This window comes from Colletotrichum truncatum, assembly GCF_014235925.2.
Source record: "Colletotrichum truncatum strain CMES1059 chromosome Unknown Contig_0008, whole genome shotgun sequence".
Lineage (NCBI taxonomy): Eukaryota > Fungi > Ascomycota > Sordariomycetes > Glomerellales > Glomerellaceae > Colletotrichum > Colletotrichum truncatum.
In genome coordinates this window covers 3452676-3480488 of record NW_027222405.1, presented here as the reverse complement: position 1 = coordinate 3480488, position 27813 = coordinate 3452676, and the positions used below count along the sequence as shown (strand labels likewise).

General features: G+C 51.3%; 10 protein-coding genes across 10 annotated transcripts, besides 1 other annotated feature; 6 read left to right on the top strand and 4 right to left on the bottom strand.

Moving 5' to 3' along the window:
* Positions 1 to 935: 935 nt before the first annotated feature.
* Positions 936 to 2594, top strand: CTRU02_212445 (MFS multidrug transporter; the record flags this gene model as incomplete). The annotated part of the gene is made up of 5 exons (XM_036726926.1): positions 936 to 1105; positions 1157 to 1178; positions 1240 to 1313; positions 1367 to 1696; positions 1757 to 2594. 5 exons carry the CDS (start codon positions 936 to 938, stop codon positions 2592 to 2594), a joined length of 1434 nt encoding a protein of 477 aa, XP_036581170.1.
* Positions 2595 to 3497: 903 nt separating this feature from the next.
* Positions 3498 to 4660, bottom strand: CTRU02_212444 (pq loop repeat protein; the record flags this gene model as incomplete). The annotated part of the gene is made up of 3 exons (XM_036726927.2): positions 3498 to 4209; positions 4265 to 4522; positions 4587 to 4660. 3 exons carry the CDS (start codon positions 4658 to 4660, stop codon positions 3498 to 3500), a joined length of 1044 nt encoding a protein of 347 aa, XP_036581171.2.
* A 1470-nt stretch (positions 4661 to 6130) lies between these two features.
* Positions 6131 to 7489, top strand: CTRU02_212443 (WD repeat domain-containing protein; the record flags this gene model as incomplete). Its single annotated transcript, XM_036726928.1, has 1 exon — positions 6131 to 7489. The coding sequence occupies one exon, from the start codon at positions 6131 to 6133 to the stop codon at positions 7487 to 7489; it is 1359 nt and encodes a 452-aa protein (XP_036581172.1).
* A 2014-nt stretch (positions 7490 to 9503) lies between these two features.
* On the top strand, positions 9504 to 11053 carry CTRU02_212442 (ligninase h2 precursor; the record flags this gene model as incomplete). The annotated part of the gene is made up of 2 exons (XM_036726929.1): positions 9504 to 10496; positions 10556 to 11053. The coding sequence occupies 2 exons, from the start codon at positions 9504 to 9506 to the stop codon at positions 11051 to 11053; spliced, it is 1491 nt and encodes a 496-aa protein (XP_036581173.1).
* Positions 11054 to 11716: 663 nt separating this feature from the next.
* Positions 11717 to 14511, bottom strand: CTRU02_212441 (uncharacterized protein; the record flags this gene model as incomplete). The annotated part of the gene is made up of 2 exons (XM_036726930.1): positions 11717 to 13825; positions 13876 to 14511. 2 exons carry the CDS (start codon positions 14509 to 14511, stop codon positions 11717 to 11719), a joined length of 2745 nt encoding a protein of 914 aa, XP_036581174.1.
* A 1193-nt stretch (positions 14512 to 15704) lies between these two features.
* CTRU02_212440 (dj-1 family protein) lies at positions 15705 to 16462 on the top strand (the record flags this gene model as incomplete). Its single annotated transcript, XM_036726931.1, has 2 exons — positions 15705 to 16278; positions 16335 to 16462. The coding sequence occupies 2 exons, from the start codon at positions 15705 to 15707 to the stop codon at positions 16460 to 16462; spliced, it is 702 nt and encodes a 233-aa protein (XP_036581175.1).
* A 140-nt stretch (positions 16463 to 16602) lies between these two features.
* CTRU02_212439 (subtilisin-like serine protease pr1c) lies at positions 16603 to 18967 on the bottom strand (the record flags this gene model as incomplete). The annotated part of the gene is made up of 3 exons (XM_036726932.1): positions 16603 to 17640; positions 17702 to 18769; positions 18821 to 18967. The coding sequence occupies 3 exons, from the start codon at positions 18965 to 18967 to the stop codon at positions 16603 to 16605; spliced, it is 2253 nt and encodes a 750-aa protein (XP_036581176.1).
* Positions 18968 to 19875: 908 nt separating this feature from the next.
* On the bottom strand, positions 19876 to 20936 carry CTRU02_212438 (inosine uridine-preferring nucleoside hydrolase; the record flags this gene model as incomplete). The annotated part of the gene is made up of 2 exons (XM_036726933.1): positions 19876 to 20770; positions 20824 to 20936. The coding sequence occupies 2 exons, from the start codon at positions 20934 to 20936 to the stop codon at positions 19876 to 19878; spliced, it is 1008 nt and encodes a 335-aa protein (XP_036581177.1).
* Positions 20937 to 21645: 709 nt separating this feature from the next.
* Positions 21646 to 21804: a sequence feature (Protein overlapping with rRNA (CTRU02_212437, KAL0933474.1) was converted to a misc_feature.).
* A 939-nt stretch (positions 21805 to 22743) lies between these two features.
* Positions 22744 to 24178, top strand: CTRU02_212436 (multiple ankyrin repeats single KH domain; the record flags this gene model as incomplete). Its single annotated transcript, XM_036726934.1, has 2 exons — positions 22744 to 23315; positions 23383 to 24178. The coding sequence occupies 2 exons, from the start codon at positions 22744 to 22746 to the stop codon at positions 24176 to 24178; spliced, it is 1368 nt and encodes a 455-aa protein (XP_036581178.1).
* Positions 24179 to 25791: 1613 nt separating this feature from the next.
* CTRU02_212434 (general amidase) lies at positions 25792 to 27531 on the top strand (the record flags this gene model as incomplete). Its single annotated transcript, XM_036726935.1, has 1 exon — positions 25792 to 27531. One exon carries the CDS (start codon positions 25792 to 25794, stop codon positions 27529 to 27531), a length of 1740 nt encoding a protein of 579 aa, XP_036581179.1.
* Between the last annotated feature and the right edge of the window lie 282 nt (positions 27532 to 27813).

The window sequence follows — 27813 nt, the reverse complement described above, 5'->3', positions numbered from 1 at the left end:
ATTCCGATTCTATATGGACTCGCCTAGCTGGCAAGGTCCCAGGCAGCCTTTCGTTGGGCAGACAATGATGCATCATCCCGAAAGCGAACAGGATGCTCCGGACCGTCATTGCTACGCACAAGGTTGAAAGTAGATGTATGGACAGGCTAATTCCCACTTGCCTTGCTACTTACTCTCGCTTTGCTTTGCAACACGCAGCAGCGGATAATTCGGATAGAAAGTCCGCAGTTTGCCAAGGAAAAAACACTGCGCTGCGACATCGTACAATGTGAATCTTTCTTGAATTGAGCGAAATGCCTAGAAATCGCCAAATTTCTCGCTGGTTTCTGTTTTCTCTTATTTTCCTCGACATGGATGAATATTTGCTCGCTCGCATAGTTTTCTTTAAATTGACTTTTTCTAGATCCTGCTGCGCACATCTATAACTAGTAGCAGAGTCGCTGATCATTCAACTCAAGACGAACCCCCTGCCAGTTAGCCAATCCGTTCCCTAAAAGCCTTACAGAGTTTCTCCAAGACCCGTAACTGACGTGCTTTTCGCCGACGTTCACATAATCTGTGAATGTCGGATACACCCTCCGACAGGCTGATATGGTGCACATCGCTAGCAGTTTGTAGTTCTCCCGCATCAAGACATCACTAGTACATTAGCGCAAATGGGTTCTAATATGGAACCTAGAAGGCGCAGGAGTCTCGGCACTTGCGGCTTTGTAAGGTACTTTATAGGGAAAAAGTTAAACTTGCAGAACAAAGACAGTGACGGATCAAGACTGCCAAGAAACCAGCCTGTAGGCCCAGCCTTCGCTCGCTACCGTGTTCCTTTCTGGGAAGGTAGCTGTATAAGACTCGTCTATATCGCGCATGAGAAGATGCAAAATAGTTTTGAGCTTGCTAGGAGTCTATGATTCCCTGTGTTTTTATACACAAGTATCAAGATGTCCCTCCCTTCTTTGAAAATGCCGGATCATCAGCAAGTTGATCTAGGTCTTTGGGCCAGCTCTAGCTCTGATGATGAGCTCTCTCTTAAGCACGTCCATCCGCGAAAATGGGGAAAAGCACGAAAGGTCTACGACACAAGTGTGATTATGTTCCTAGAATTCTTCACGTATGTATATCACTGTCTCCTCCTCCTGCTAGCCCGTGCTGACTTTTTCAGTACAATGATTAGCACTGCGGGGGTATGTATCGAGTCCACGGGGTTTAATATCAGTCAAATCACAAACTAACTCTCTCAAAAAGACACCGATAGCTGGCCACATACACCGCGATCTTGGCATAGGCCCAGTACCGGCAACCTGTATATTCGTATCAACGTGAGAAACCGTACAACCTATGCGCTAAACCAGTCTTCTAATGCGAACCCTAGGTACCTTGTCGGCCAAACACTTGGCGGAGTTATATTCCCCCCTTGGTCAGAGTCTTTCGGCCGCAAAAACCTCTACGTGTTCAGCACTGGCCTGTACAGCATGTCGTGTCTCTTAGGGGGAAAGTTTCCGACAATTCCCGGTATCGTGATTGGACGCTTCATTGGCGGACTGCTTTCCGCTATACCAACCATCGTTGCTACAGGCAGCATAGAAGACATGTGGGATACACAAGCGCGGGTGTGGTGGGTATTTTGGTGGGCGTTGCTGGCCAACATCGGTCTCTTGACGGGGCCTGTGTTCAGTGATTTAATAATGGCATATGTTGATTGGTAAGTGCAAGCGCTGGCTATTTGATTCCATTTATTAAGCTAACTTTGTCGATTTTTTAGGGTATGGGCGTTTTATACGGCAGCAATCGTGACCGGGTGTGTGACGATGCTGTTTCTCACCATCAAAGAATCCCGTCCGTCGGTTGTCCTAGCCAAGGCTTTACCTCCTGATACCGACGGCACCACGTGTGACAAGACATTGGAGTGCCAAACCGGCACTCCCAAGCGCGAGAAGCTTGATCTCCTCCGACCTCTTCGATTACTCTTTACGGAGCCCATCGTGTTCCTCGTTGCCTTCATCAGCGCAATAGCGTTTGGTCTCGTATACCTTTTTACAGAAGTATTGCCAATGGTTTATGCTTCCCTCGGCTTCGAAAACGGCTGGAAGAACCTTCCCTTTCTGGCCCTTGGAATCGGCATGATCCTCAGCATACTAACCCGCTTCTACGACCTCCGGGTTCTCAAGAATAGTTCTACAACATTTATCGCACCAGAGTCAAAGTTCGCAGGGTTTCTCATCGGGGCTCCAGCTTTGGCTATAGGCCTATGGTGGTTTGCGTGGACAATCCCACCACATGCAATTCTTCACTGGGCTATTCCCACGGCGGCTCTCATACCCATTGGGTACGCGGTCAACGAGTTCGACTACGTGCTGGCCGGATACCTCTCCGACTGTTATGAGACCTATACAGCCAGCAGTTTTGCGGCCTTGGCACTTACCCGCTCGTTTTTCTGTGCAACGTTCCCGCTTTTTGGGGGGACTTTGTTTCACTCACTCAATTTCAACAATGCGTCATCTCTGTTTGCTACCTTAGCAACGGTCCTCTGTATTGTTCCGCCAATACTACTGCGGTACGGAAGCCGGCTGAGGGCGAGAAGTGCGTACGCAAACAAGTAATTATCATGTACATATTTGACAGCAAATATCACTAGAGCCGATGGCCGGTATCTGGTATAATTGTCTAAGATATAATAACTATTTAATAACCTTATTTATAATTATATTTATAAAAAAACAAAATTACCTGATACTCAACTAGCGATCATACTTCTAGATACACCTTAAGACGTACCTATCTAACGGCTGGCTTTAGATAACAATAGAATAGCAGTAATGGATAATGACAACATGATTGCCAATAGCATCAGTATTAAGAAGGCGGCTGGGAAGTATGCCGGCCATCCCCGATGGCATCAACTGGAAACAATTACATAACCACATTGAGAGGTCACTGCCTTCTGCAGATCGCGATGGAATGTCATGGATCTCGCCAGCGGGAAGACGGGAGAGCGGCAATGGGCATTTTTTGACCGAGCGCAATAGCTCCCGCGTTCGCCGAAATATCTTCAAGCCGTTGTCAACAGCAAGGGATTCAAGTTCCACACCATAAGCAGTACGTCTTTTTAGCCACTGTTACGTGCCGGTGCTGTAACGTCTTCATCTCATCACCGCCATGTTCTGCGGTCCCCCCGGCCTGAGAAACACAGTTTGCGCTCGGATCCGACGTTCGCTAACCTGACCACAAACAAGCGACATGAACCATGGGCAGAGTTCTCGCAACGCTTTAGCTGGCGCTCAGATGATACGATGCCATGCCGGATGTACCTGGTCACACGCTCCGAACAGTACCGAGAGAAAAGGCATGTCCCCCGCCAGCGCTGTCACCTGTCACGGCATGTCAAGAATGCATAGAATACTGATCTCTGTGAATTAAACTTCTCTGGAGAGATTCTGCAATGCAATGCTATACATTCCTCAATAGCTGAGGGTCAAAGGAAAATCCGGCTCCGGAGACGCCGGTCAGTTATTGTGTGTAGTGTTGTAGTTCTTGTGCGGATCCCCGATACCGCCGGGACGCAAGAGAGGTCTAGTCTCTCTTTCAACTTGTCTTTCCTCTCTGTCATGTAAACGCTCCAGCTCCTCCTCGGTATCTGCGTACCTTTCGGGATGGGCCGTGTACGGGCCGGGGAGACCCTGCTCCCAACCCTCGGAGTAGGTTCTGATGGGATTCGGCCGTCTGGGCTCGTCGATCAAAGTGCCCGGGGACTGTGGCTCAGCATGGTGTTCCTGGAATTCGTAGTAGACCGCCATGCACAGGAGTATGCCTTGCACAAACGCCGTCAGAACAAATACGCCCCAGGTGCTCCAGCCCTCCCAACCCAGCCTGACGAACAGACTGCCCGCGAACAGGAAGCCACCAGGGGTCTGAATACACATCATCGGAATGCTCAGGCTGCCGACATGCTTGATATGATAGGTCGTCCAGATCTGGGGGATGTACTGGATGGCCGCAAGGACCGCAGCCATGACGCCGAGAAGGTTGGCCCAGAAGTCAAGATGCTCACGGAGCGCTATGCTGAAGACGCCGGTCAGAATTATGACCAGGAGGCCGTGAAGCAAGCACATCGACCCAACCATGATGGCGGTACTTTTTGAAGGCGGATTGTCAACCATCTCGTCGTCAGGAACATTAGCATCGTTATAGCGGAAGAATACAAGAAAAAGGACGAGACTGCAAGACCAAAGTTAGTATGGGCATGCCTCGAAGACAGCGGAATTAGACGTACATTAGTGCAAATGAGATCCATTGCACGCCAAGTTGGGCAATTCCCAGTAACCCGGCAATGCACTCAAACGTTCCTAATTCACTGCAGCACTGGATATCTCGTCTTGAAGGTGGAACGGTCAAAATGTTGGCAAATCCAGCCGTTGCTGAAGTGGTTCCCAGCAGGACGAACCAAGGCGAGATACCCTCTGAAGTACCTCTGGCGACAATCCGGTAGTGTTGGGGGAGGTAGGAGATGAGAAGACCGACGAGGATGATTCTGAACGGAGAGTTTTAGCTATTGTCCGGTTCGCCATGGAAATACTCAAAGTGGCTTGACTCACATGGAGACGGTTAGGTTGAGGAAACCAGGAGCTCGCAACTCCTCGCAACGGTCGTCAAAGACTGTAGCAACCATCATGGATACTCAGTACGCTTGAGATGGTGATTCCCAATATGACCCAACGAGCTTTTTGTTTCCCTCGAATAGCTGGAGGAGGTGGCGGCTGAGGCAAGCAATGTGGACGCGCTTGATCGGTGTCGCTATGCGCAGGCTTTCCGTCGTCTCAGCTACGCGACACGACGGGGTTCGGAGGCCAGTGACAGAGCGACAGGTGCACAAAGTGATGCTCAGATCTAGCTGAGCATTGCGCAATCGTCGGAAGACAGCAGTGACGGCCAGCAGTCACGGGAGAAGGATATAGCTTCGCTTCGCGTCAGTAGGTTGGCCGGTCGGTAGGTTTGGACGAGGATCGAAGCCGAGATGAAAGTCGAGAAACCGAGAGACGGGATGGTCAGGCTGCTGGAGAAGTCAGAAACAGTCCATCCATGAATTGCCCGGGTAAGGCGGTGACACACCTGAAGGCCCGACGGACGAACTGCTAGAAGAGCTTCACAAGTTTCAAATCTTGCCAAAAAGCGAGGCTGCCTGCCGAATGAGTGCTTCAACTCAGCTGTGCTTGTGCTGTATCGGAGAGGAATCAAACCCAGGTACAGCGGGGTTGGATATTGAATGCGACGTTGTTTTGGGGGGTGGGAAGGTCACGGTGAAGATCAGTAGCAGGCAGACCGTGGACAGCAGCATTGGTGGTGCCTGCTGGTCAGGTAATTTGGTGTGCTCCTGCTGCAACAGTAGGCGGCAAGTCCCACACCAATCAGCGCTAAGACCAGGAACATGCGCTGGCCAGTGGGCCTATGACGTCGCCGTCTCAGTGGCTTTTCAACTGTGCTCCGGGCTAATCAGCATCAGCGTACCTGAATCGGGGGCCTGAAACTACCTGCCTCGGAGGAAGGAACTTGGGAGATAGACAGGTACACAGGGGGGGCAGGGACCCTGATACCCTGAGGTGGGCTCGTGGGGAGGAAAGACCTACTTAGTGTAGGGGAAGGAGGAAGTGCCGAGGCACCCACCCCCCAGCTACCAGTCTGTGCCTACCGGCATCCCTTTGCAGTGACAATGTCCGTACAGCGCGAACCTCGTCGGTGAGGTGAGCGGTGAGCCATTCAGGTGAATGGTAAGGCATCTGGCTGGATCCTTCACCGAGAAATGACCCCACCCTACAAAGTGCTAATTATGCGCCTGCACTTTTGGAGTGGATGCCTCTCTCTCATTTTCCACCAGTGGCTTCAGAACCGAACATTTCAACAACACCGTCAAGACACATACATTCTTGACGACCAGCAAGTCGGGAAACATCCCCCACCTACACCCATTGTTGACTCTGCAGGGACTATATTTTTTTCCGCCAGCTGACCACCGATACGATCCTTAGTTGCACATTCCTTGGTTCTTCAACACACCTGCACGCAGCAGCCTCACTTCCAGCCGCCAATCACTTCGACACTTGAGTAATGCTACTGCATATTGGCTTGTTCCTGGCCAGCGACGATGCAATGCGCGGGAACTCAAGGTGCGGACCCGATTCCGATGGCCGAATCACCCAATCAGCCCAAAGATGCACCCCCTCCCACTATGGATGTCGTCGCTACTACCGAGTTAGCCGCCGGTGATGCTTCAGATCTCCATCGCCCACCCTGTTTCTTTCGCAGTATTCAGTGGACAGCGGACGGCACTAGCGTCATTGCTTCTACTTCGGACAGCCGAATATCGTCCTATGTTCTACCAGAGGATCTTCTCGACCCCGTAGGTAGACCCCGGAGTCTAACACCGCAGGGTCAGTTGCAGCTTCCTGAGCCGTTCTACTCAGCTGCCATCGCACCCTACTTTTCCCTATCTGAGCCGCAGTCTCACTTGGCTCTTGTCTCATGTAAAGATCACCCTATCCAGCTTTACAACGTCTTCTCCGGCTCCCAGTCACCTCCACTCTGTTCGTACAAGCTTGTTCGACGAGAGACAGAGGAATACATTTGCGCCGAGTCTCTACTCTGGTCCTGGCCCGGATCCCATTTCCTCACCGGTTCCTCCAACCGGCTTGACTACTTTGACATATCACGCACCGGATCTGATGGCCCAATTCTTACCATACCCACCATCCCTTCCAAGAGACATCTGCTCAAAGGCGGCGGCGTTGGGATGAAAGGCATGGTATCGACGCTGTCAACCCAGCATCCCGACGAGTCTGGAGCTGCAATCATTGCCGCCGGCACTTGGACCCGTTGGATGGGCCTGTACGATATAACTCGGACTAACAAGCCCGTGGCTAACTGGAGCATTCAAGGCGTAGCCGAAACCCACTTTGGTCAAAGTGTTGGGGGAAATGGCATTGTTCAGACTATATGGAGCCCTTGTGGCCGCTATTTGGCTATCAACGAGCGCCAGTCCAGTGGTATTCTCGTGTACGACATACGGGGGACGGGCCAGCCTCTTAGCCTCCTTCTTGGCCGGACCACAGCGACTCAACAGCGACTTACTTGTGATGTTTTCCCTGGGAGTGGGGCCTCGGGCGGAGGGTTCGAGCTTTGGGCCGGGACAGACACCGGAAATGTCCTCGTGTACGAAGGGGTTGGTGGCAAGGAAGGCGTTGCTGACAAGTCTTGGGACTGGGCCGCCCACCAGTCACCTGTCGGAAGTACGGCAGTTCATTCTACCGGATCAGTGATCGCCACCTGCTCGGGAGCATGGACAGCCCATGCGGATATTGAACTTGACAGCGAACTAGGAGTTACCGACGAAAGCGGTCAGCCACTTTTAGCATCTACACGCATTACTTCGGAGTCTTCCCTCAAAATCTGGACACTGGCGTCTACCACCACGCCCCATGCAGAAGATGGCTCTAGATCCGATTGAATCACTCTGGCAGCAAGAAGCCCGATCCTTAGTACTTGCAAAGCCTTGCAAAGCACTATCAGGAACCTGGAAAGGTAGTTGTTTAAAGCTTGCAGCTTGCATTGCCGCTAAGCTAACGTGGCAGTGGTAGGGTTCATGATGCTTACGGTATGCATCAGCCGGTGAACCAGACTCATTATAGGTAGCATAGATTGTGTGGGTTTACGATGCGTTTCCGCAGTCTCAAGAGAGGATAGGCATGCCGAAGCTTGCATCTCAAACTCTCGCGAGAATAGGATGGCCTGCTCATCCGTCTCGTCGTATCTCGAATCCTTTTGGAAATGACCCCCAGCGGCATGGTGCAGCTGGTTACGAGCTTATCCGAAAGTTCTGCATCCTAGAATGATTGATGAGAAAATATCTGATGGCTCGTAGTCAGGATATGAATAGCTCACGACATCAGCCTCCTTGCATCGCATCCTGCAAATGCTGGTTGGCTGATGATAAGTTTAAAGTCATCCTAGGATCCTGCAGCTCGTTCCAGGAACTCGTATTCTGAGTTGTAGAACCGACTGTTACACCAATCGTTCTTCGAGACGACAACGCTTGTTATCTCATCCGAACTTTTGAAGCTTCTCCAGCTTGCCAGCCACACGGATGGTACACTGCCCGGTGCATCAGATGGAAGCCAACATGGACAATTCTGGAGTCGAAACTGGCTCAGGCCGTGGGGCTGGTGGAGAGGCCTGAGAGGCAATCGGCGACCTTCCGGCTCGGTAGTCAAACGCTATGTGCAGAAGCAGTCTCTACCCTGCACACCCAAGTTCATCCTACGAGTATTATTGCGGCCCCGCGAATGGAAAACCCCGAATTATAGACTTCACATGCCATCGTATTCTTGTTCATGCAGCAACTTCTTCGGCCGAACAGACTAAATTGGGCGCAACTATTAACTAAACTGTCGTGTCGTCATTGCCGAGAGACACATGGCCGAACGAGTGACTGAGCGATCAAGCCATCAACCTTCTTTGCACGTCAACAAGACATTCGTTCCCCTTCGACTTTGGCAGCTCTCACGATTCTCTGTAGCCTTGGCCACAGACCTCCCCGAAGCCCTCAAACACCCATAAAGGTGACTAACTTGAACGGATGGCGCCGCGGCCAAGTGTTCCACACCAATTAAACTACTTCCCAATCCAGCCATGTTTGTTCCTGACTAGTAATCCCCGTGCAGGTCTCAGCCTAGCAACACTATAATTCGGATGAGGAAGAAATCTTCCCTCCAAGAAATCGTATCCTCAATGGTCGTTAACAACTCCCTGTCATTGCGAACTGGCATTCCTCGTTGTACCTTGGTTGTGTGGACCTCGTCTTGTTAGGGATACTTGCCGAGATTCGCTGAGATCGCATTTAGATCACCACGGGCTTTGGTGGCGGTTGGGGAACACCCATGTGCTTTTTAGCGCCACAAACGACCAATCTAATGGCGCGAGAAGAATCCGTTTGAGCCGCATCAGCAACTCAGTGTCCCATGATTGAGTGCAAGACTGCTGCCAGTTCCACTGTCGGACCGGGATTCCCTTCCCTGGCCGAATGCGAAAAGAATCTCGTCTCTCACAGCCAGAAAATGCTTTGACCTTCAACTCAACGCACGTCTCGGCGATGTGATACATGGACGGACTTGAGAGAGTCGAGCTGTGCAGCTCCTCCACCTGCACCTCCCCACGTCAGCATCCTGACTTGAGATTACTGCTATCTAAGCGGCCGGCAATCGAAAAGCCGGAAGCTAAAGAAAGAAGCCTCATCGAACAATCTCCGACACGCACGCCTAGCCTTCCATAAATACAACAGATGAGCCAACCTTTGTCATGATATTTTCCAAGTTAGCACCCATCTTTCGCTTCAGGCTTCATCATCTTTCGCTTCCAGACTTCTTGTAGTCCTGACCTTCGGGCAGGTTCCATTCGTCACAGTCGTTTTACAACTATATTTCTTGTCCTTGTTGTTCTTGATCCCATTTCTACTTCTTGCAACCATGAAGACTGCGTCTTTCATCACCGCCTTTATGGCCGGTATTGCATCTGCCCACCCCGGCATGAACATGGCAAAGATCATGGCTGAGGCTGCTATACAGGCTCGCCAGGCTGGCGCCGCCGGCCCTTCCACTGAGTTGATTGGAGATCTCGCAACCCTTAAGGAGGACAAGCTCACCGACACTGGAAGGAACATCAAAGCCATCTTAACTCTGAAAGCCAGCGGCCTGGACCAGGAATCCACTTACGAGGCCCCAGGCCCGAAGAGGTCGCAGGAGTGCAGGGAAGATACGTGCTGCATCTGGAAGTTCATTGCCGACGACATGGCCGAGCAGATGGTGGGCAACGCTGGTCGCTGCAACAGTGTTGCCCGTGGCGCTGTCCGCCTCGGCTTCCACGATGCCGCCTCTTGGTCCAAGACTTCGGGTGGCACTGGCGCTGACGGGTCCATTATTCTCGCCAATGAGTGCCGCACTCGCGACGACAATAAGGGACTCGAAGAGATTTGCGACACTATGGAAGGCTGGTTCAACAAGTACAAGAAATACGGCGTCACCATGGCCGACATGATCCAGTTTGCTGCCAATGTTGCTACCGTCGTCTGCCCCCTTGGGCCACGCGTCCGCACCTTTGTCGGCCGCAAAGATACCACCACACCCTCCCCACCCGGCCTGCTACCCTCGCCTTTCCAAGAGTCTGGTGAATTGTTCAAGATGTTTGCGGAAAAGTCTTTCACCCCCGGTGGTCTTGTTGCTCTCCTCGGCGCGCACACCACCTCCCAGCAACGCTTCGTCGACCCTGAGAGGGCTGGTGCTCCGCAGGATACCACACCCGGTGTCTGGGACGTGGCTTTCTACGGCCAAGTGCTCAGCCGCAGGACTCCTCCCGCTGTGTTCAAGTTCCCCAGCGACATCAGCATTTCCCAAGATCCCATCACCAACGACGTCTGGAAGCAATTTGGTGCTGGCGCTCGCGGCCAAGCAACATGGAACGAGGTAAGCTTAGTCTTTTGGTTCTTCTCTTTTCTTAGTAAGATGCTAACAATCCTCTTTAGGCTTACGGTACTGAGTACGTCCGCATGTCCATGCTCGGCGTCCCCAATATGAACGACCTTACCGAGTGCACTAAGGTGCTCCCTCCGTTCAAGGGCCGCGACTTTAGGTCACCCGATCAAAGCGAGCTCGACAAGTTCATGAACGGTCTTCTCCAGTCGGCAGGCGATGTCCTGCAGGCCGTTCAGGCTCTGGATAAGGGTGACAAGGTGATTGCCCCCGGCGCAAACGGAGCCCCTGGCCCTGCTGGTCCTCCTGGGCCTCCCGGACCCCCTGCTGGTCCTCCTGCTGGTCCTCCGGGTCCTCCTGGCCCTCCTGGTGGCCCCCCGGGCTTCCCTGGTCGCCCCGGTCCTCCTGGTCCCCCTGGTCCCCCGGGTCCTCCCGGTGGTCCTCCGGGATTCCCTGGACGCCCCGGCCCTCCGGGACCCCCTGGTGGCCGTCCTGGCCCTCCTGGTCCTGGAGGACCTCCCGGCTTCCCTGGCCGTCCCGCAAAAGCATAGATCACGACACTCATGTCGAATTATACGAGTATATAATGCTTTTCTTTCTGTTTCAAAGTCTAACCAACTTCAATTGTATAATATCCCATGTAAAACAAGGATTACAAGGCGTTTGTGGTATTTCCATTCAAAACGGCGGGGAAGAAGGCAATTGTAAGAGCATGACCATAAAGGCCGAGGCTGGCCGGAGCCTGGCGATGCAGGGGGGGTACTGAAAGGGGGAGAACACTACTTTCTGGCATTTTTTTTTTCTTTTGAGATGATTATTCATTCTTCTTTCTCAATACCATTTTCAGATTAGACTATGCATTTACCTTGCATCTACACACGTCATCGACATCACAAGAGACATGTCCCTACAGCTACAGATTTCTTCTTGAACCGAGTGAGCACTTACCTCGGCCCCAAGATGAGACGTCAAATCCGATATAGATCACGAGGGGGACAAGAAGAAGGTTGAAAAGAACCTTGTTTTTTTTTTCTTCCTCTCCCCCGCCCGAGCCAACAGATCGTATCTGCAACCCGACGTAACGCACGTCCACATGAAAGCGGGGACGAAAAAAAAAAAAGGTGAAGTGCTGATACTCTAATCCATCCGAACAAAAAAGAGAGAGAGAGGCAAGCTGCAGATGGGTTTCCCGGCTTCCGAACGCCCTTGCAGACTTAGCCCAAACGCGCATTGACTCTGTCCACCACGCTTCTCGCCCCTCCACCCGCGGCGCCACTCAGAAGTTTGCCAAAGGTTTCCCACCTAGTCGCCGGAGCCATTTTTAGGAACTGCGAGAGCGGGGAATCCTCGCTCTTCTCGCCGTATTTTCCCTTGAGAATAGCAATGACAACCTGGGCGGCGTACATGTTGAAGCCAGCGTGTCGGAGGAAGAGTTCCCACTCCGTTTCTTCAGCCATCAGGAGCTGACGTGTGCTCGGAGGGTTCTCGTTTACTTTTGCGGATACGAGTGCACACGTCCAGGTCTCCAATGTCTTGTTCCCGCCGCCCACGTAGATGACTCTGACGCAGCAGCCGACTGAGGTGCCGAGGGCCAACGCGAATGAGACGAAGCAGGTGTAAGCCTCGGCATCGGCCTGGCTTATTGATCCGATGTGCTCTTCGTTTAGAGTACTGCCTTCGGAGACGAGAATGACGAGGCGTTCGTAGAGTGGCGCAACCTTGATTACGCGTTCGCGTAGCTGATTTATTTTGGAGTTGGAACCGGGCAAGGGTTGCTGGCGCAACTTGAGAAGCGTAGTGATTATGATGCCTGTCGATGGAGAAGGTATGATATCTGCCTCGTATGAAAGAGGGGAAACCTTTTGCATGCGACTCGTGCTCCCTGGCGACCATGACCAGGTGTCATATCTCGAAAGATCTCGGTCGACAAGGTCAATTCCGGGCAGGTTACTCTTCAATGCATTGATCATACTTCGGGAAAGAGTGATTGAGATGATCACTTGCGCCGGCCCTTCCAGTCTACCGATAGGGGGAGAAGGGGGGACGACACCAGTAACTTCATTTCTAGCTTGAGGAGCGACTTGTTTCAGCAATTTCTGCGGGCTTCTTGTCTTCGTTCCATAGACACGCGGGTTGGTGGTGAGGCCCTCTCTAGCCGGATATGAGGGCCTCTTCGACCTTGACATTGTATTCTTTGAGCCTTGTAGCTCCATGAAGTTGGCTAGGAGCTTCCCAGCGGCGTGGGGCTCGTCTTCTCCGAGCAGCAAGCTCCCACCGAGATTTCTAACAGCGTTTCTGCGGTTGATCATGCGTTGAGACTTGTGTTGGACAGTAGGAGACTCCACTTCCACATCGTCTTCTTCCATGAGCTGACTTTTTCGTTTCCTAACAAGATCCATGATGCCGGACCTGCTGCCGTCCGTGTCAATCCATGGGTCTTCTTCTCTGGACTGAATAGGTAATTCGCTACCGCTTTCCTCACTTAATACTTTTAGCCGTGTGGGTTTTCGAACAAAGTCTTCACTTGTCAGCAATGGAGCCCCCGGAATTTCCAGTATGCGCTGAAGGATTCCGTCATCATTGATTGACTCTTCTGTATCTACTCCTGCTAGTCGCGAGGAAAACGGAACCCATCTTAGTTCGCGTGTTTCCATCGGGTTCTTTGGCCACAGTGAAGATTCGAACTGGCTTTTGTTACGATGACGGATCCAGGAGAACATTTGTGAAGCCTCTCCAGTAGTTTCTAACCATTCAGGTACCGGTATGTTGAAGTCCATCGCAGGAGGTTGAAACCTCGCCGTGGCATCAACGACGTGGATCTGTTCTTGCTCTGAGATGCTAGTCAACTCGTCTGCCTTGGTTTGAAGAAAAACGGCGAACTTTTCATTGAACTCCAGGTCGTCTTGGTTCATGGTTTGCTCGCTTAGCTTGAATTCAACGGCAGAATCAACGCCTGGCATGCTGCTAATGAGATCCCTGCAGACAGTATCGGCTTGTGCTGTTGACGGCCCGCTCTTAAGCGGCTGGAAACTAGGTGCTTCTAATATCAAATCTTGAACGCGATCTTTTGGTGTAAAGAGACCGATGATGGCAGTGTCTGAAAACAACTCTGCAGAATCTAAAAAGCTTGTTTCTGGAAGATCAGGAGCCATGTACAGGTCGTTCATTAGTGATTCGGCGGTGTTCAAATCTGAGCCAAACAGGCTTTCTACATCTGAAAGGGATTCGACGTTACAAACTTCTCTGGTGGGAATGACATCCGTATCAAGCCTAGAGTCTGGGGACGGCAGAATCAGAAGTGGAGTCAGAGATCGGTTTCGTTCCTTGGAAAAACATTAGTACATGTCAATGCCGCCCGAGGACATTATCTTACCCGCCGTGGGTCGATTTCTTGGCTGATCAGGCCCTGAAGGTCATCGTTGGTAAAGTCTTCGTACACAAACTCATCAACATACGCAAAACTTTCCTCGGTGAAGCCGATATCTTCTGGTTCAGGGCCTTTGGTAAGTTGGCTGTGGAAGTGTACGGCGGTAGGGGGGAACTCCATGGCCTCGTCGTTCTTCACGTCAACGGGATCATGAACGAGATTGCTAGGCTTTTGAAAAAAGTCGTGCAGCTTCGTTTCCGAGATGGTCTTGCTCAAGGCCTTGAAGTCGTGCCTTGGGTCGCTTCGAAGAAGGGGGAGCTCCAGCTTGTGGACTGCGCTGACGAAACGAAAATGTGAAAAGCTTGCTTCCATTGCCAAATCCATTAGATTATCTTTCTTTTTGACCCCAATGGCCTCTGCCAGTATTTCTTCGACGTTTCTACCTCGTAGATCGGCCTCCGGGTGAAAAAGAGGATCTGGTATCTCTGCCGCAGGTAGATCTTCTGTGGCTTCGGTGATTGCGGTTGATTTCCGTAGGTTGTCAAGTATCGTCATCGTCTCATTCGATATGTAAGATTTTGAGTTGATGAACAAACCCAACCTTAGAGCGTACTCTATTGGGCTCGGTTCAATAGAAGCCATGGCAGGCAACACGAGGGTTCGCGTGGAAATGATTGATTAGGGCTGGAAAGATAAATTTTGATGTTTGGAAATAGATTCAATGAAAATGGACAGTTTTGGTCTCGAGGATTACCATGGATCGATTATAGGAAGGTCTGAGATCATGTTGGTTAAATCTTTTCAATTCCTTGCTGAAGAAAAAGTGAAAAAAGTGCTGCTCCCGCAGGAAGGATCATCTAAGCTGATACCTGCCAGAATCGGCTGCGACTGTCAGCAAGGGAAAGACCCGATAGGCTGGACCTTCCAACCGATTAGATCCTGCCAATTGCAAGTCACCTACCCAATCAACCAGCCAGACCAATATTCCAGAGACTTCTACAGAGACTTTTACAGATGACATTTTCTCGCTTCTACCTCTCACTATGGGCAATGAACATATTGCACAAGATTTCACTTCTGACGGGGGATGTAACAGCGCGTTCGACTGACCTTTGCAGATCCTCACATCTACTTGGCTGGCCCGCTCCGAGACACAAGGTTACCCTTTGATTCGAGAGCTTCGGTCCTCAGGACCAAGACAACTCCGACTCTTTTTCGCACGATTGAGCAAGTAATTAAACCTTGGACGGTGAACTGGATACGGAAAATACAGTCAAAGGCCCGAGAATGCGTAGTCACAGGTCACAAGACCCCTGTCGAAACTGACTCCGTCAAAGTGTCTCGATGTCCTTCCGAAGCCTTTCGGATCTTAAATGGAGCTAGGGCCAACGGTCTCCCACTATGGCGCCTATCGGCCATTCGCGGAGTTCACCCCCGCCCACTACACAACCGTGTCCTTGACCCGATTTCCCCCTGCCACAGGCCCTCATTGTGGAGCACATCGCGGATCACACCGCGGGGGTTCGGAGCAAGAGTGCATTAGTGTAAGGTGCCGCACTGAAGACAAACGTCAAAACCCATGTTGGAAGCATTCCACTGTTGCTGAGTAAGGTAACTCGTCCAAACAGGAAGTGAATGTGATGCAGACCCTCTGATTGCGGAGACAGTAACTTGTTTCCGTCACCAGATATATAAATCAACCGAATTCCCACTCTCTACTCCTTCTTTTTCCAAGCACATACTCATCGTACACATAGTACACCTCCAAACATACACCCCTTGAAAACTCTTTTCCGTTTTGCTATACCCTCATCTTATCCTTCACAAATCTCAAAATGGCTTCTCGTTTGGGCGACAAGAAGACTCTCCGCATCGGTGTCATGCTGGAGGAGGTCCAGTTCAGCGACATCGTGGGTATTGACCTATTCGGTAACCTCTCTCTCGAATACTTCAACAAAGTCAAAAGCTTTGGTCAGGACATCTCCGCATTTGACGGTCACGCACCAGATACGACCTTCTACTACATCTCCTCCACTCTGGAGCCCGCGAACACGACAGCAGGCTTGAGATTCGTCCCCAACATCACTTACGATGACTGCCCCCGCGATCTTGACCTTGTCCTCACCGGTGGCCCGCTGCCCACCCACCGGCCCCCTCAGGCCGAGCGTTTTATCAAGGAAGCCTTCCCCAAGACCCGTGTCTGGTTGACAACCTGCATCGGCTCGCCCTGGTTGGCCAGTGCCGGTGTTCTTAAGGGAAAGAAGGCCACGACGAACCGTGAGTTCTTGGACTTTGCGAAGATGGTCCACCCCGACACGGAGTGGCTTGACCAGCGATGGGTGATCGAGGAAAAGGAGTATGATGGTGAGGGCAAGGGTGAACTCTGGACCGCGGGCGGAGCTGGAGCTGGTGAGTACCTCGTATTGCTTGATGCACTTTAATGGTCCCTTACTGACGAGACAAAGGCATTGCCATGATCATTGCGTACTTGAAGCAGAACTTTGATCCTGCGTACGTGACCAAGTTCGCGGTCGAGGGAATCGCACTGGAAGAAATTGAGCTCAACCAGTTCTACAAGACGGAGAAAGCCTAGAATTTTTTAGAGGAAAAGATGGCAGGGGGGATATCTCGGCGATGAAATCTCAGCTCAGTAAAAAAATTGAAAACATTCAAATGAAGCATTTCTAGCCATGATCAATTCTAGCACTAGAATGTAGTTTGTGCTCTTGTTCTCTACACATATCGAATGATGATCTCCGGAGAGTTATATCGATCCCAGCTTTCCACCAGACTCCTGTCCGCAGCAATCTTCAATGCAAAAATGGCCAAACTATACCTTCCAGGCGGGACGCGCGAGCCATTCGCCAACGTTCCATCCCAAGGATTCATCCAGCCAATCGGTCTGCGATAAATGACAGGATAACCCGCAATGTTCCCCAGCGTGCTAACCCCGAGACCGTTGTCCTTGGCATCGGGATTCGCATCGAGCGGGACAACCTCAATGCGCACCTCGGCGCTTCCCATAACCAGCCACACATACTGGTCTGGCAGAGCGCCAACTGGCAGAATGAGGTCTGTTGTATTGAGCAGAGGCTGGGCCCAGTCGGCGTGGTCGGCCGGAGTAGGGAGCTGGAAGGTCGTGTTGGCGGCCACCGTCGGGTTGCGCGGGTCGTCACTACGGGTCAGGAATATGCGCTGGGAAGCGAGGACGGTGACGTTCTTCATTGACCCTGCGACGCCAATATAAGGGACTGACAGGGCGATTCCACCGTCGCCATTGGTGCCGTTTAGAGCGACCCATCCAGAGTACACAGGCAGAGACGGGGTATCGAGGCCCTTTGGCGGGATGACGCTCACGCGGACCTCGGCCGTAGCGTTCGGCTCGACGGTGAACGAAGACGGCTCAAATGTAAGGCTGGCGTACACCGTCTCTAATATAGGCGAGCTATCGCGGTAGATTTGGTATAGCGTGAGCGCTGTCAAAGCCGGGACGTGAGAGACGTTGTACGTGGCCGGGGTATCTCCGACGTTGGTGACAGTGAAGGAGACTTCGGAGGCTAGGTTGTCAGTGTCGTTGAATGAGATACCGGCAACGCTGAGAACGGTTGTTGCGTAGGCTGCGTCATAGGCCTGCACGATGCCGGCACCTTGTTGCGGGACGGGGCCGAGTCCCGCACCGATATTGGGGTCGCCGTAGTTTTGAGAGAAGTTTGGCTTTGCTGTTGATGCAAGGAGTCTCTTGATCAAGTCCGGGTCTCTTGTGTCGCGTGCCTATTGTTTTTAGATTCTACTTCTGCACAAGGCTGAGTTGTTCCATAAAAGGGCCACATACCTGAATGATAAGGGCAACGATGCTAGCTACAAGAGGCGTCGCCATCGAGGTGCCGGAAGCCAGAGCGTACGAACCAAGAGCCACAGGAAAGGTCGAGGGTATGCCGCCTCCCGGTGCACCAAAGCTCGGGGCCAGGTTAAGCTCGAACGTCGGACCCCAGCTCGTGAAGGCAGACACTTGTCCAGCACCATCAGCATCTTGGTTCTGGTACGAAGAGACGGAAATCACTCCATCGCCAGTGCTTGGCGAGCTTATTCCGAACAATCCCTCGGTGCCACCAACTTCATTACCGGCAGCAAAGGTGCAGGGCACGCCGGCATCGACGATCCTCGCAACCGCTAGTGCAAAGGCATCGCCGGCCCATCCGCTAGGCCCGCCGATGGAGCCGGTAATAATGTCGGAGCCGTCCTCAAAGGCCTTAATCACACCAGCCAGGAGAATGTCACCCGTCGTCTGGCCAGTGCAGCCAAAAGTTCGGTACATGCCCAACTTGACTCCGGGGCTCGCACCGGTGAATCCCCTGGGGTTCTCCTGAGCCGCAATGATGCCGGCCACGTGCGTTCCGTGCCCTTCGCACTCTTCGAACGGATCATCATCCGGAACAGGGGCAGATGTACCGTCGTATGCGTCTCCGACAAGGTCGTAGCCATATTCCACTAGGCATCCAGGACCAAAGCAGCCTCCAAGCGCCGGGTGCTTGTAATCGATCCCCGTGTCGACAATGCCGATTCTAAGGCCCTTACCGGTAAACCCCTTGGCACGGAGTTTGTCGACCTGCGTCATTACATGAGGTGGCCAGCTATCAGTTGAATTCGTCTGGCGCCTGTGCTTTGAAGCGGACCCGTCATTGCCGAGCACAGTGAAGTTGAGCTTGGGGACGGAGATGAGCGGGACCGGCCAGAGTTGCTTGACATGCGGCAGGGCCGCGATCTTTCTTGCCGTCTCGTCATTGGAGTTCTCAACACTGATGGAGACACCCTTGAAGACTTTGGATTTGAAGTCTAAGCGCTGAGAGACCTTTGCGAGGCCTGCTTCCGTCTGGAGGCTCGCGACCAGGCCGGCGGCGTCCTGTAAGTAGTTAGCATAGAGTGCTTATGGCCAGATCTGGTGTCGACGAACCTGATCGTCGGCGAGCTCGACGATGTAAGCACCCGGGACCGTTGTCTGCTCAATAGCCGGTGCGGCATCATCTCTCTTGTAAGTCGAAGCCGAGACGAGGCTCGCGATGCCGGCCAACGCCGCGACGGGGGTTTTCCAAATGACCATCGTGAAACAGGCCTTGCTCGTGTAACCCGAGAAGCTTTGGAGCGCTGAGGAAAGTCAGGGTCCCGAATCGCAGTGTACCTGCATCCGACGGACCATTTATACAGATCAACTTACACCATTTCGACCGCCCTCGGCATCATCGCAAGGCGGTTCTTGGCAGACAAGGTTACATTAGCCACTATCGAGCTGCCGCCGTGCAGGGGCATTCGTCCCCACCGGGATTTCCCAATGTCGACATCTCGGATGGACGAAGCGACCTCGATGCGGGGCAATACGAGTGACTGAGGGCAATTGAGCAAGATAAGAGGAGCTTTGTGGGATTGTCTCTGCCGACAATATTAAGGAGCGTAAAATACCTCTATGGGTTTCTGGGGAGGGAAACCATGTCCGTGAATGCAGCATTTGATGCCATAGTTGCAGCGGTAAAGTGGTGTCATTTGAGGTCGGCGAACCTGCAAGAGATTGGAAGGTGGTATTCTATCATGAACCCCCTTGCCCTGCATGCGCTCGAATGTGACGAGGCCTTGGCGCATAGAGACTTGCCTGAGTTGGCGCAACGAAAGCGCGGTTGAAGTGTCATTCCCGAGACCAATGGGTAAGGTTATCTGCTGATCGCCGAATCTAACCTATATGGTCAAGAATGCCCCTCGACTATGGTGCACCGCTTGTTTATCTAGACTGATAAACGGCACAGCGATTTGAGTCCAGCAGGTCCATGTACATATAGCTGCCGACCGTTCATTCATGTCAACATCAGAAGCACCACTTGCCGACTTGAGTGATTAAGATTTCTATCTAAGGTGGATATCCAAGTATGGCATCGGTTTCCCTTCTAATACAATATTAATCGGTGCACGGCGTCAGGTAGTTTCTCACCATCAGTGAGTTAACCATCGAGTTTCCAAGATCTAAATTCCATCTGCCGCTGCTAGAGCCCCCTCAACATAGAGCTTGTCAAGGACGTCCGCCGCCGTGACATTGTCCACCTTGAGATTCAGCCAGAACTGATTCGTAACGCTAGAGTCATACACCCACTCATTCGACCCGTTCGCGTAGACGTAGTTGTAGCCGTACTCGTTGCCATACTCAAAAATATCTCCCAGACCATGAATGGCGTACAGAACGGTAAGAGGGTCCCAGGACTCGCGAGGTCGGTGGAAGTTGTAGTAAATGTACGCCTGTCGCACCGGATCGCTCAACGGCCCCTCGGCCAACAGCTTCGCGCCCGAAAGTACGGTCCCCCCGACTTCCGTTCCGCAGTATACGACCCTGCCCTTCCAGTTATTCATGACATGAGCCGTAGCCAACGGGTTGTCGCCGAAGAAGTTGAACTCGCGGCCGGAAGGATATCCGCCGCCCATGACCACCAACTCCGACACTTTGCTTGCGATCAACTCCGGCCCGGTCAGGTTAGAGTACTTATCAGCGGTGGAGTTCAGCAACCCTGACAGATTCTCAAAGAATCCGATCGACGCAATGGTCACGGGTTCTTCCGCTTCAGCAAGAATCTTGCGGTAAAGAGAGACGGCGTCCCACGCATCCTCTGCCTTGCCAAAGGGAAGCGCACCGCCAGAGTAATGGTACGAGATCTTGCTCGCGTATTCGCCGAGATCATATGCGAAAGTGTCGAAGAAGCTCTCGTTTGTCAACGGGCGCCTGGTGCCGATGGGCACGGTGGACTGGTTGTAGTGTGCGAGAATGGCGGAGGTTGCGGTCACTGAGTAGGTTGAAGGATAGTTGACGTTGACGCCCAGAAGGTTCACATCTGGAGATGTTGCGGCGATCAAGAGAGCACCGGTGTCACTGTGGCCATGTTAGAAATTTGCTTTGCGGCGTGTTGAGAGTGAAGAACTGACTCGCAGTCACTGAAAATATCAGTGTCGACGATGATGTTCTTACGGGCAAAGGTGTGCTGCACTAAGAGTGCGCACAAGGCGATTTTGATGGGTGAGGGTAGCATTGTGTTCATGTGCCTGCGCCGTTTTCTCTCTCGCTGTGTGTCAAGAGAAGCTAGGATAGCGATCCCATAAATGTTGAATGAAGCAGCGGCTGTCCGGTAATTAGGGTCTTTTGTTCTTATCTTAAAGAAGCTTATCTTTCAGATCTTGACTTCCGTTCCTTAGGTGGCTCCGATGTTAGGAGAGAAGTGGATCCGTCTAATTTCATTTGGCGATGATTTTCTTCCAGAAAATCGCAGCAGACAAGGATTCCGTCGATATGGTTATCAGCACGAATCTTCAGGTAGTGATATTGACGACACGGTAATTGACTTTGTACATTTGGACACTAGAGGTTTACTACTTCAGCCCTATTCATACATCTCTTCAAGCCATGTACGGCTTACCTCTATCCGTGTAATCATATCTGGAATGAGAAACATACCGCATTAAATTGACTACAGCCTCTTTTTATAGTCAGACGCAATATGATCCCATCCGCTGGAAGAAAACATTTGTGACAAATTCATGGTAAGAGCGTTAGCAAAGATGAACTCCTCGCATATGGAGTGAGGTAACCCATGGTTATTTGCCATTTTGAACTATTATAATGCAAATGCGATATTGCAAGGCAGTTGGTAACTTCAGAGGTATGTACCATACCGCTATTGCGATAACTCGAAAGTTTTCGTAAGCGAATAGTGGCTGGGAAAAGACCACCAGTCTACCGTCCTGCCAAAGATGAACAGCAAAAAAAAAATATCAAAAACATACAACACCAGGTATTCGCTGGTCGTCACCGACCCAACTACTAATCCGGCCCTCACTGGCTTATCTATGGGAGAGCGGACGGGATCCCGAGTTTTCCAGTGGGTATGGTCGTATGTGGAAGACTGGTGACACAAAATGACTTATAATACTGGACAATGGATGGTGTACTTTACAAGCGACATTAAGCGGCGCGCGGGCGACAGGCACAAGATGCCCCGGGTAGACGTTAATCCATCCACTGGATCCTTCGATTGGGTTGGCTATTCTCTTTCCCATCTCCAGTTGGCGAACCGTTGCCTTCCTCCTTGTACGAGGTACAAGAGACCATCTGAGCCAGGATCGAGTTCAGATGTACGCTGACACTGGCGGATAGGGACAGCATAGCCGGTAGCTGCCGTGAAAAGGAAATTTTGACACCTTTCTACTGTATAGCCTAGTTGTTGACAGTTATTGACAGTCATTGGTTGTCTGGAACTTCCATTCGGGAGATCAAGTTGGAAGACGTCGATGAAGATGACGACGAGAGGTTTTGCAGGAAATGAGGGGAAGAAAGAGATACACCAACAAACAGGACCTTGGCTTTCTTATGTGATACAAAGAAAATTGCCGCTTGCGCGACTTCTTGCCAGACTGCTTTGCAGGGCCGTGGTCACGAACCTGGTGCTTGTTTGTTGTTGGTTACTAGTCGTTGAGGGTCGTTGGTTGTGGGACAGCCTGCCGACATCGAAGCTTAGCCTCAGCACTGCCGCCGAGCCACCCCAGCTCCCCCAACTAGGAGGGTTAGGCTCATTGCTGGTTTATTTACAGTGGTACTGCTTCTACCATTCTCTGGAGAAATTCTATTAGGCTGCTAGCTTGATACCTCAGATATCTAGGTACTTGGGTGCAGTCCTTGTTTTACTTTTACCAATTTCCAAAAACAGCCGCTCGACATTTCAATTCTCTTCAACTTCAGGGTCATTAATCACACTTCTCGTTGCTTCCTCTATTTCATTCCTTGTTACAATTCTCATCTTCTTTTTATTCTTTCGTTTCACCAACGTTAGCAACACCCAATGCAAACGAGTCATGGACGGTTTTCCCCCTATGCCGGTCGAGATTGCCCGTCTCATCGCCATCGAAATTGTGAGAGCCCGCGGCATAAAGCGCGCTCTGCGCCTACGCCGTGTCAACCGCTCATGGGACCACGGGATCGTGGAAGCAATAGTGGAATCAGGAATCCTCGAGGAAAACCCCAAAAAGAAGGCTCATTGGACTCTTTTAAAGGCCAAGTACGTCATGCACAAGCTGCAACAGCGCGAAGACCTACTATCGCGAGGGCTCCGCATCGTACGCAAGGCTGCGCAGCGTCTCGTGGCCCTTCGAACAGGCAAACCAGAGTCCGAGACTCAAGAGGAAGTCCAAAAAGTCCTCTGGGAGTTTTGCAAGGCTACACAAGATTTCTGCGGAGTTACCGATGATTCGTATTTTGAGGTGCCTAAAGAGATAGAACCTATCGATGATTCGGACGAGGCTTTCAGGGGAGCTATGGTTGCTGGCGCGGTCGCATTAAAAGACCTGCATCTTCTCCGGCAAGTGCTTCCGTTAGTGGAAGACCAAGACAGTGAGCATTTGATCTACATGCAAACGGACATGAAAGAGTAAGCTTAAGCTAAAGCCTTATGTTCCAAGCTCAACATCATGCTGATACTGTCTGCCTTACTCTAGTTGGGTGCTCGGCTGGCCGCTAGATATTGCGGCCTATAGAGGTCATACTGAAGCGCTGCGTATGCTGTTCGAAGTTCTGAAGCATCGCTTGGGATTCATAAATGCATATATGACTGCATTAGAGTATGCGAGCGCAGCCAGTCAGATTAAGACAGTCAAGCTCTCTCTATATCCCCTCGGCGATTCAACTTGCGACTACCCATACGAGTATTTCCTGTCAGAAATGAAAAACAAAACCCCTGAAGTATTCGATTGCCTCTACGAGTGGCGCAAAGACAACTTACTCAAGAGTCATTATAACCCTTGGGAAATCCGGGATATAGAACACGCGCGGTCAGAACTTCGATCTCAGGCATACTGCTGGTCCACCTCATATGGCAACCTTCCCATGATGAAGTACCTTGTGAACCACGGAGTCCCGGCCAAGCTTGATAGTCGACTTCCCGACGACGGAGACACATACCACACATGGATGAGCGTTGTTGCGGACGGGGGGTACGACGATGTCATGGAATTCTTACTGGAAAATGGGCAAGAAATCAGCTCCCAATCACTCGAGTATGCTTGCCGTCACGGAAGTCCCGCTTGTGTAAGAATTCTCCTTGAACACGGCGCCAAGGACACTCTCAAGCCAGGGAATGCTCTTCTCGAGGCCGTCAAGGGAGAACATGAACAAGTGTTGAGACTATTGGAGTCGGACGGCTCGGTGAGTGAAGGTCACAGGAAACGAGCGCTGGAATTCGCGGAGAAAGAAGGCTTGGAGTCAATGGTCCAGCTCATTAAGGAATACATGTAGATATATTAGTCACAGTACAGGAGTACCGACTTCTTTCTGTCATGTTGGCGCGCTGTACTGAAAGTACTAGAGATACGCTACGAAAATAAAATAAAATGTTGCTTAAGAACTGGGTCATTTACAGCCCGTTTATCAATGGGTGTTCCGTCTTCTTCGTGGGAATGGGATCTTTTGGAAGAACCGCATCTCCTGCCTCGAATCTGTGCCTTTTTATTGCCAAGTCCACTCTAACGTCTAGGTAGTTCAGCTCTCAGGAGGCGATTTATTGATAGTGTATGTGCTCAGCCGCCGTTCCTGTTTTTGTCACAAGTCCCGAACTTGTTGACTTGCCGAAATTTATAATCTACGCATTAATGGCCCAGGTCTCGAGCAAATTCCGGTTCCGATTCATATTTTCGCATAGAATATGTACAAGAATGGCAGCTGAGTGTTCTTCTAGCCTCCCAACTCTTGTTTCTTATGTCTACGCTGCCGGAATGGAGGCAGTGCGCGAATGGGGCTATCGATGCCGAACCCGACTTGGGTACATACTTGGCGCCTTGGCTTATCATTTGTTATATATACCCCTAGTTAGTTCCCTAATCATTCTCTTTCCCGATTATTTGCTAGTAGGACCCATTCTACGTATATTTCCGAAGTTTCCAAACAGAATGTTGTTTCGTAATTCTGACTGTATAAGTTGAGGAAAAGTATATATCCATTTTACCCGTTGGTATCGTTAAGGTTAAAGATCACTAATAAGAACCTGGAATGCAAAAGAAAGGCCGCCGGTAATGGATGTCAAGAGAACCGCGCCTGCGTCAGGTAACCCGTTAGCGGCGACCCAAGGCGGCGCCACCAATCGACACAGGGTGGACAGCAGTAAATCGGAGTTACAGTCTTTCGTTCTGTTAATCCGGAGATTCGTCAAAGATGTTCTTCCCCCTTTCTGGGTATTTAAAGCATTCGGGGCCCTGGTAGTCATTTACTATGTGCCATTTCTCCTGACACGGTGCCTGGAAATGCTGGAAAGAGGTATCAGGAGCTACAGGAGCTGGTAATAAAATACTCCGAGGGAGCGAAAATAGAAACTTCTCAACGTCTTCTGCCTCAGGTTCACGCAGGTATGATGTCTTGCCTGCAACGTGGCACTCGGGCTTGTCTGAAATCAAGGGCGCATCTATAACATGTGCGGAAATTTACAGTTTATGCCGAAGCCCCGGAGCCGCAAGCAAGCACGGCGGGAAGCTGGCCTATCCATGGGAGATCCCAGGCATTCCAGAGGTTAAGCTCGTATGTGGCAGTTTGGCGATGCAAACGTGATTAGTTATGCAGGACAAACTGACGGATGGTGCACTTGGAAAGGCGATCCGATTCTTATAGTCACAGTAACATATTAGTCATCGCTGAGGTACTGCCTATCCGTTGCCTTGGCGATGTGTATGTACTCTTGCTGGATTAAGCAAGCTTGAGCTTGGGCCCCCTCCTGCCGACGGTGCGGGGGAGATGTGTGTTTAAATAGGACCTAGCGGGGAGGCTTCTTTACCAACCTCGGCATTCCTGCATACAACTCTGAAAAGTGCTTGCCAGTAAGGATCATTAGACAATTTTCCCTCCAACTTGTAGTTTAAAAAATGTCATTGCACCAAGAAGCTTCCTGGGTGTCCATTGCTAGCCGCAAACAGGCCGAACGAGCCAGCCGCATCCCTCCAAAATGGCATATATCGCCCAACGTCATTCCGCGAGACCCTCCTCGGCTTCAGGATGGACCTCAAAAGGTCCTAGACATCCCCCCTCGCTTCCTCTCGCAAGAAGAGGTTTCCATCACAGAATCATACAACGTCCCAAGTCTCCTCCAGGCAATCTCATCCCGCAAGCTTTCGGTTACAGACGTTACAAAAGCTTTCTGTCATCGCGCGGCTATTGCGCAGCAACTCACAAACTGCCTCACTGAGCCTCTTTTCGATTCTGCTATCCAACGTGCTGAATATCTGGACCACTATCTCCGCGAAAATGACAAAACCCTCGGTCCTCTTCATGGCCTTCCAATCTCTGTCAAGGATACTTTCAACATTGCCGGCGTTGACTCGTCAATGGGCCTCGCGTACCTCTGTCACAAACCCGCTGAGCAAAACGCGCCGCTAGTCGACCTGCTGCTATCCCTGGGGTGTGTCATTATAGCGAAAACCAACATCCCACAGACCCTCGCAAGTCTTGACTCGGTAAACAACGTCTTCGGGCGCACGATGAACCCTATTAACAGAATGTGTACCGCTGGCGGCTCATCTGGAGGCGAAGGCGTCATGGTTTCTATGAAAGGTTGCATGATCGGCATTGGTACCGATATTGGTGGAAGTATCCGCATTCCTGCTATGTGCAATGGGGTTTATGGGTTCAAGCCATCGAACGGGCGCCTACCGTATGGTGGACAGGTTCTGACTGGTATCGAGGGCATGAGTCGCACCTCTATCCAAGCTGTTGCCGGGCCATTGGGTCGGAGCGTTGAGGATATCGATACTCTGTTGCGGGAAGTTATCCCTCGCGCTACACTTTGGGGAGAAGATTGTATGCCTGCTTCCTGGTCGCCAACTCCACGAAACACACGGGCTTCAGGCAGCGGTAAAAATGGAGAGCTTGTCGTTGGCGTACTTCGAAGCGACGGCAACTGCAGTATCCACCCGCCCATCGCGAACATGTTGGATGAAGTCACATTGTCCCTCTCGCTGAAGTCTAACGTCAAAGTGGTACAGCTCGATACTCCAAGGGCGTGGACAAAAGCGCAGTCTGTAATGAACAAGCTCATGGGCGTCGACGGTTCGGGTCCAATGGCCGATATGATTGAAGCTACTGGAGAGCCACTTGTCCCATGGACGAAAGCAAGGTTCAAGCGGGGACAGCCACTATCACTAACGCAAGTAGCGGAATTACAAGCACAAAGATCTCGGCTCGAACAAGAGATGCTGAAAATATGGGTTGAGGATGACGTTCAAGGACGACGTAAGCAAAAGATTGACGCTATCATCTGTCCTGTGGCACCGCACCCTGTGCCGCCTATTGAAGGGTACAACGCCGTCGGTATGACGAGTAGTTGGGTACTTTTGGACTACCCTGCTGGAACGATCCCTGTGCGTCAAGTGCAGGAGAGCGATCTTCAGCTTGGCTCCCCTCAGGGAGGCAAAGTGTTAAGCAGCTGGGACGAGAGAGCTCGTGATCTATGGGACGAGACCAAAATAGATCGGCGTCTCTACCTAGGAACGCCGTTAAGCGTCCAAGTCGTGGTGCCAAGGCTACGGGATGAGAAACTAGTGGAAGTTATGGGTTGGGTAGATGAAGCTTGTAGAGCCAGCCACGAGAGTAAAAAGGCGAAGCTGTAGCTTGCACGTAGTATCAGTAAGTGAGCGAAGCAAAAAATCGTCTTGGGTCTCTTGTAATCATGGCCTGTATCTTTAACGGCTTTGAACTATCTCGATCCACCGAATCTCCTTGAATAGGTCCAGGTTTTCGATTACATGAGGAAGTTTGAAGACCAACTTTTTGTTTTGGTAGCAAAGAAGGAGCCTGAAAACCATACTCGGTTTGCCGAGAGTACTTGAAGTCATGAATTTCAGCTCAGCTCATAATAGTGCATGTTGGGTCCTCGATCGACTGTAGCACTA